General features: G+C 36.0%; 1 protein-coding gene across 1 annotated transcript; it reads left to right on the forward strand.

The window, feature by feature from the left end:
• The first annotated feature begins 2,334 nt into the window (after window positions 1-2,334).
• On the forward strand, window positions 2,335-7,919 carry LOC148553056 (uncharacterized). Its single transcript, XM_088494064.1, has 5 exons — window positions 2,335-3,828; window positions 4,152-5,656; window positions 5,864-6,791; window positions 6,871-6,957; window positions 7,059-7,919. The coding sequence occupies exons 1-5, from the start codon at window positions 2,335-2,337 to the stop codon at window positions 7,917-7,919; spliced, it is 4,875 nt and encodes a 1,624-aa protein (XP_088350190.1).
• Window positions 7,920-8,140: the final 221 nt, after the last annotated feature.

Below are 8,140 nucleotides of genomic sequence, written 5' to 3' on the forward strand. Positions count from 1 at the left end.
GAACATGGTAAAGAATGCGAAGACACTGATAAAACAAATGATATAAACTAAAACTAACATAGAATTAAATAAAGCATGAATATGGTGAAGAATGTGAAAAGATATTGATATTCACATCAGTTCATTTTTTTTATTTATTAGCAATTTACAGACCGTCTGATATTTTCTATTGGAAGATGTGTTTTTATAGGTACAGACGTAACAAAACTGTTTTCATCATAGTGGGAAGTTATTGGATTTTTCAAAACAAATTTTATGTCTATTTTGTCCTCATAATTTACTTTCTGAAATAGTTTATTGTAGGGTTAATATATATAGTCTACAAAAATTGGACACCAAAGTCATAGTCAACTCTCTGTATATCTATAACAATATATAATGGCAAAACCTGTTTTGGTGTCCAAAACTTTTTTTCCATTTTTATCCTTCTTAATAACCTAGCCCACGTTAGTTATTCCGCATTACAATACTCTCACTACCTCATTTTCATTCACGTTCTCTCTTATTTTATAATTCCACGTAACTTCTATAATAATTATCTCTTTCTTCCCTTATTCTCTCTCACTTCACGTTGCTTTTACTAGAAAAACTTCCTTCATTTCTCATCCATCTTTTCATGCATTTTTCTCATTTCATCTAATATAATTTATTTTTCGTCATTAAATAAAAGTGTGAAACTATGTTTATATGTTTGTTTTGATTAATTACCGTTGACAGGATACCAATGGAAGTGGTGGACCGACTTGGGAAGACTATGTCTGGCGACAAAGACAAAACATGAGCGAAGAACAGAGGCAGCAATACCTTGCCAGAAGGCGTGCGTTATACATCCCATTAATAAATTTATGTAGTTAGTATATCATTTAATATGAATTACCTTTTACAATATATTTTCATGCTAATAATAAATTTTATAAATATTCAGATACTAATAATAACAGTGAAGTTGGTCCAAGTAATAGACGGAATGATCCAAATATAAGTAAGAATCCTGTATATTTATATTTATTTAATTAATAATAATTTATTTTTTCTTAAGTTTTGATTCGATAAACCTTCCATAATTATCCTAAATAATATTGTTATAGATATTATTATAATATCTTAATGTACTTTAAATTAAATATCTATAATAATATATAAAGGGAATAGGAGAGTTTAGTGTCCAATTTTCACTTTTCTATCTTAATTTTATTGATAAATAGTGTTTAATATAATTTTCGTCTTAAAATTTGGTCAAAAATATAATTATTAGTTAATTTTCCTTTGTTCTTTGTATAGTTACTTTTTTTATTCTACACATAACTTCTACTCATGTTGTCTTTTTCTTTATTCTATGGAGTACATGTAGTACTCTCTCCCTATCTTTATTTCACTTAATTAAAAAAAATAATGATAAATATGTGTATAGAGAATGGTAAAAAATAATAAAATTAAAAATAAATTTTTTTAAAAAAATAATGAAACAAAAGATAATTTAACATATTGAATATAAAATAAAAAAAAGCAATTAAAATTATGCGAGAAAAAAAATTCTTTAAATTTAAATTTTTGTATCTGCTTTAAATTAAATAAGATTAAAAATAAATAAATTTATAAATCTTTATAAATCTTTATCTTAATTGTTACATATAAAAATAACATAATAATTTTAGTATCATACTTAAATTAATTTAAATTTTATTATTCTATACATTAAAAAATAAATAACATATAAAATTTTTATTTTTATTTATTAATAATTTATTATTTATTAAAATTTTTATTTTTTATCTCAAATTTATAATTTAAAAAGCATAAAAATTAATTTTCTGAAAATATTAGAAAAAATAACAATATAAAAATTACAATTTTGTTTTGAAATTAAATGAAATTTTATGAAAATCTTAAAAATTTTATTAGTTAGAGACATAGAAGTTGACATATTAGATTTAGAGAAAGATTAAGAATTATTACAAATAAGTGTTAAGAATAGGGAAAATATTCAATAATAATGTAATATTTTTATATTCAATTGTATATATTAATAGTAACTAAAATAGTAGTGTCCATATAATATTACTCTTTTAAGAAGATATAAAATATTTGATATTATTTTTTTATAATTGTTGACAAATTTTATAATTTGATAAACAAAAAAATCTGAATCATTGATATCTTAAATTTTGTCTGAAAGCAATAAAATATGACTTAACAAATAAGTCTGAAAAATAATAAGGATTTATATAATAAGTATACATCTAGATATCTAAATCAAAGAAGAAAACTATCAAACTTCAAATAAACAGTCAAAACCCTAGCAGAGAAAGAGTACGTACTCCGTACTCAAAGAGAATGAGAGAAGGAGAAAGCGGGGGCGAGCGGTTGAGGGTGAAACACGGTGAGGAAGATGGCCATGCCATCGGAAGAGATAAGGGGGAGAGCGTGGGTGGGTATGTATCCGGTGTTAAGGAGGGTTCTTCTCGAGAGGGGTTAGGAAAGCCATCCAAGGTCTCTTTTAGAGATAAAGTTATTGGTGCAGAAAAGTCTAAGGCCTTTGCATTAGTAGGGTCTTTATCTGGGGATGGTATCGCGACGGTGACAGGTAAGCAAGGTGATTCTCGTCCACCAAGTGTCAGTTTTACCAAGGAGGCAAAGAGCTGTCTAGCTGAACCTTATAAGGAAGCCATCGTGATCAAGGTGCTGGATAAGTATTATGGCTACACGGCTCTCATGCATAAGCTCCGGATAGTATGGCGCATCAAAGGAGGGTTTGATTTGTTGGATGTGGGATTTGGATATTTTTTGGTTAAATTTGATATTGCTGGGGATCGTGAGAAAGTCATTCTTGGTGGCCCGTGGTTGATAGACGGTCACTATGTTGCAGTAAAGCCATGGGATGTGGATTTTAGGCCATGCGAAAAATCCTTTGGATCAACGCTGGTATGGATTCGAGTCTCGGGACTTCCAATTTGGTGCTACCAGGAACAAGCAATGCTGCGAATTGCTTCTGCAATTGGGATTCCGGTGAAAGTAGATTTGGCTACTAAGCTCGCAGAAAGAGGAAAATATGCCCGAGCTTGTGTTCAAATTAATCTTGAGTTGCCTGTAATCAAACATATTATAGTGGAGGGTGTGACTTATGAAGTGGAGTACGAGAGTTTACAGTTGATTTGTGCTACTTGTGCACGGTATGGGCATGATAAATCGTTGTGCATGGAGAAGGAGTCCTTGGAAGGAAACATAAATTCCTTTGGTGATGGAAAAAATAATGAAGCCCCAACACTAGTGCCACACAACAATCACGAGATTCAAAAAGAGGCTGAATCAGAAGCTCGTGATTTGGGTGAGAAATTAGGAGTTGTTAAAGGGAAGGATGTGGTTACGGAATCATTGGCTCCTCACGTGCCTGATGGTCTTGTTAATGAGGCATGCATGGATGATGGAGAAGGCTGGCAACAAGTGCTGCGTAAGAAAAAATTTACAATGGGCCAGTCATCAAGTTTGAAGGACCAAGATGGAAAGCAGCACAAGTTTGGTTCGAGAAGGGTTCCAAGGCCCAATTTGCATGGTGATGGAGGCAAATCAACTGGCATTAGGATGGGGAAGCAAGAAAAACATGAAATTGCGCCATCTCCATCACGCAGAACTCCTGCACGTCGTGGAATTTCTCTACGAAAGCGTCCTCGGCCTTCCTCCTTGCAGAACTCGCCAGTTGATAAAAATGGTGGCACAACGGAGGAAACCTTAGTAGATGGAAGCATGGCAAGTGCAGTGTCAGGGGGTCCAAAGGTGGCAATTATTGAGGATCAGAGTGTGCCAGTACCGCAGGACAAACCACCTATTGAGGTTGGTGATTCTGTTTAGAGTTTATGTTCTTATTTATTCTGTCCCTATTATTTATGGATAGTTTAAATATGATTGTTTGGAATATTAGGGGTGCTTCTAATAAGTTAGCCCGGGTGCATTGTAAGGAACTTGTTAGGAAATTTAGACCTGTTTTCTTTATTGTGGTTGAAACTCACTCCCCTTTTCAGCATTTAAAATTATTTTGGGAAAGGTTGGGGTATCACTCTGTTGGTATAGTAGAGGCACAGGGGCATAAGGGAGGTATTTGGTTTCTATCCTCTATGAAGGGTGTTTGTTGTAAGTTCATTGATGCTTTTGATCAGGGTGTTACTGTTGAGGTTCACTTTGATAATTTAATTTGGAGGTGTAGTGGTATTTATGGCAGTCCTCAATTTAATAAAAGGGTTCTCCTTTGGGATTATCTTGTTGCACAATCCATGGTTTTTCAAGGACCTTGGATTGTTCTTGGTGATTTTAATGAAGTCAAATTTTCTCATGAATCTAAGGGCTGTCAATTTTCTCATCAAAGAGCAGACATGTTTGCTACTTCATTAGGGGATAGTGGTTTGTTTGATCTGAAGACTATCGGGAGGCAGTTTTCTTGGTACAGGAGGGTGAAAAATTATGTTGATGTGGCAAAAAAGCTTGATCGAGTCTGTATAAATAGTAGTTGGTTATCTATCTTTCCAGAGGCTTATGCAGAAGTTTTAAATAGGCTTCAGTCTGATCATTGCCCTATTCTGGTGCGTTGTAAAGGTCGTCCTCAGCCTAAAGGGAATCGACCTTTCCGATTTGTTGCTGCTTGGGCTACTCATCCTGGGTATAAAGATATTGTGAACCAGTCATGGTGGTCTGGTAATAGAGGAATTCATGGCAAGCTTTCAGAAGTACAGAAGAATTCACTAGAGTTTAACTCGAAGGTATTTGGTAACATTTTTGTTAAGAAATGTGAATTAGAGCAGCAGATTAATTATTTACAAAAGCGCTTGGAAGTGGTGGATAGTATTTATTTGCGTCAGAAAGAGCAACAGTTGCTTGATGATTATAATAATACTCTAGTGCAAGAAGAGCTCCTATGGTTCCAAAAGTCCAGAGAGCAATGGGTAAGGTTCGGGGATAGGAATACAAGATTCTTTCATATTCAAACTCTTGCGCGAAGGAAGCATAATAAGATTCATGGCCTTTTTCTCAAGGATGGAGTGTGGAAAACTGATCCAGAGGTTCTGAGTCAAGAAGCAGAGTCTTTCTATAAAAGCTTATTCTGTCATTTGGATGATGTTGATTTGGGTTGCCTTGGTGATGTGCCTCTTCCTTCTCTGAATGAGGAAGCTTGCAATAATCTTACGGCACCAGTTACTATGGAGGAAGTCAAAACAGCTGTTTTTCACATGAACTCTTTTAAAGCTCCAGGTCCGGATGGGTTTCAAGCTTTCTTCTTCAAAGAATATTGGGAGATCATTGGTCTTGATGTTTGGAAGATGGTTAAGCAGGCATTCTCCGGTGTTACTCTTGATCCGAGAATGTTGGAGACTTTACTGGTTCTCATTCCAAAGGTTGAATCACCGGTATCTATGAAAGATTTCAGGCCGATTAGTCTCTGCAATGTAGTTTACAAGATCATCACGAAGGTCCTTGTTAATAGGCTTCGTCCTCATCTTGCGGAGATTGTTGGCCCGCTTCAAGGAGGATTTATTCCGGGACGAGGAACTCCTGACAACATCATTATTGCTCAAGAAGTCCTCCACTTTATGAAGAAGACTAAATCAAAGAAAGGCACACTGGCCTTTAAGATTGATCTGGAGAAAGCTTATGACAGAGTTGACTGGAGGTTTTTAGCTCATACCCTTAAGAGCTTTGGTTTTCCTATTCCTACACTTAATTTGATTATGAATTGTGTCACTGCTTCTTCCTTATCTATTCTTTGGAATGGGAGTCGTCTAAATGGCTTTACTCCTAGCCGAGGTCTTAGACAAGGAGACCCTATGTCACCCTATCTTTTTGTGTTGTGTATGGAGCGACTGGCATGCTTTATTAGTCATCAGGTTGATTTGGGCTTGTGGGAGCCGGTTGCTATTTCTAGAGGGGGACCAAGAATATCCCATTTAATGTTTGCGGATGACTTGCTTCTATTCTGTAAAGCTACAAAAAGACAAGTGCAAAATGTGATGTTGGTTTTAGAGACTTTTTGCAAAGCATCTGGGATGAAGATTAATGTGGAGAAGTCTAAAGCGCTTTGCTCCAAGAATGTCTCTGCAACAAGGAAAGAGGTTTTCACTGGGGTATCCTTTATCAGATTTGTCCAGGATTTGGGCAAGTATCTTGGAGTTACCCTTAGCCATTCTAGAGTGACTCGTTCAGCTTTCAATGGTGTCCTGGATAAGATTCGGAGTAGGCTAGCAAGCTGGAAAGGGAGTTTACTCAATCGGGCTGGTAGACTCTGCTTGGTTAATTCTGTTGCCGCTGCTATTCCCACGTACCAGATGCAGGTCTCTATTTTTCCCAAAGGAATCATTAGTAAATTGGAGTCTATGATGAGGAATTTTCTTTGGAAAGGACAAGTTGATGGAAGAGGATTGAATCTTGTTAGTTGGAAGGTACTGGTTACTCCAAAAAAATATGGAGGTTTGGGGATTAGAGATCCTTATTGTGTAAATATTGCTCTTCTTGGGAAGCTAGTTTGGACTTTTTTCCAGCAGCCAAACAAGCTATGGGTCCAATTATTGGATGCCAAATACCGATCATCTCTATATGACTGTTTTAGTTATCCTAAGAACAAGGACTCTCCCATTTGGAGGTGTCTTTGCAAGGCTTGGAAAGTGTTGAAGGATGGGTTTGCTTGGTGTATTGGAGATTTGAACCAGAATTTTTGGTTTTCTAGCTGGAGGAGAGAAGGACGGTTATCTAATGAGATGGATTATGTCCACATTTCTGATTCGAATCTCCAGATACAGGATATTTGGTCGGTTGGTAGGTGGCATTTGGATACTCTTTATTCTCCTTTATCTCAAAATCTGAAAGATAATATTCTCTCTTACAATCCAGATGAACAAGCAGGTCCGGAAGTGGGTTGGTATTGGAGTGGGTCTGCTGCCAAAGTCTATGACTCACGCAATGGTTACTTGTGGTTGTGTAAGCAGCTGTTTGGTTGGGAGGAGAGGGAGAATTGGCTTTGGCTTTGGCGTCAGCTTGTTCCGGAAAAGCATAAGTTTTTGGCTTGGTTGTGTCTTAAGGAGGCTCTTCCTACTGCAAGTTTTCGCTTTAGAAGAGGGATGTCGTCATCGGATAGGTGTCCAAGATGTCTTTCTAGCCAGGAATCGGTTATACATTGTATTCGGGATTGTCCAAAAGCTCAGCTTGTCTGGCAAAGGTTGGATATTCCTTGTCATCCTTTGGATTTAAAGAACTGGTTCTTGTATCATAGCAGAGAGCACCCGTTCAAGTTCTTTTCGGGACTTTGGTGGATATGGCGAGCAAGGAATAACGACATCTTTAATCCCCATGAAACTTGGCCTCCGGAAAAAGTCATTTGTCTGGCATTAACTTCAGAAAAGGAGCTTAGAAATATTTTTGAATTACAACGTATGTCCCTTCCCTCTACTCTAAATGGTTTTTGGAATCCCCCATCCATTGGTACTTTTAAGATTAATTGTGATGCTAGTTATTTTGGTTCGGGTGATAGTGTTGGTTTTGCTTGTGTTATTAGAGATTGTAATGGGAGCTGGCAAAGGGGGTGTTTGGGAATGATTGAGAGTAATAGTATTCTTCAAGGAGAATTGTTTGCTATTTGGAGAGGATATCTCTTAGCTTGGGATGTGGGTCAACGAGATGTTATTTGTGAGACGGATTGTGTGGAAGCATTTAATCTTGTTACTCAAGATGGTTTTGGGTTTATTGATCCACTGGTGCTCAAAATAAGAGATATCATGCATTGGAATTGGCGTGTTGACTTTCGTTTGATTATGAGAGATGCAAACACGGTGGCAGATACTATGGCAAAGATGGCGATGAAGTTACAACTTTCGCATGTGGAGCTTCTTTCACCTTGGGAGGAGTTTAAGAGTAGTCTTAAACGGGACTGTCCCTCTATTTAAGCAGTTCCTTGTTTTGTTTCTTTTGTTTTTCTTTGTTTAATTTATTTCAGTCACCAAAAAAAAATCAAAGAAGAAAAAAATTCCTTTAGCGAATTTGTAATAACTCAAAAGTTAACACCATGGTAGTTATAGATTAGAGTGATAAACAAAAATGAGAGTTAGAATAATGGTATGGTGATAATTAATTGCGATTGGGATGAATAAAAAAAAAGGCAACATAA

Source organism: Arachis ipaensis, chromosome B7 (assembly GCF_059453495.1).
Source record: "Arachis ipaensis isolate K30076 ecotype BB chromosome B7, ASM5945349v1, whole genome shotgun sequence".
Taxonomy (NCBI): domain Eukaryota; kingdom Viridiplantae; phylum Streptophyta; class Magnoliopsida; order Fabales; family Fabaceae; genus Arachis; species Arachis ipaensis.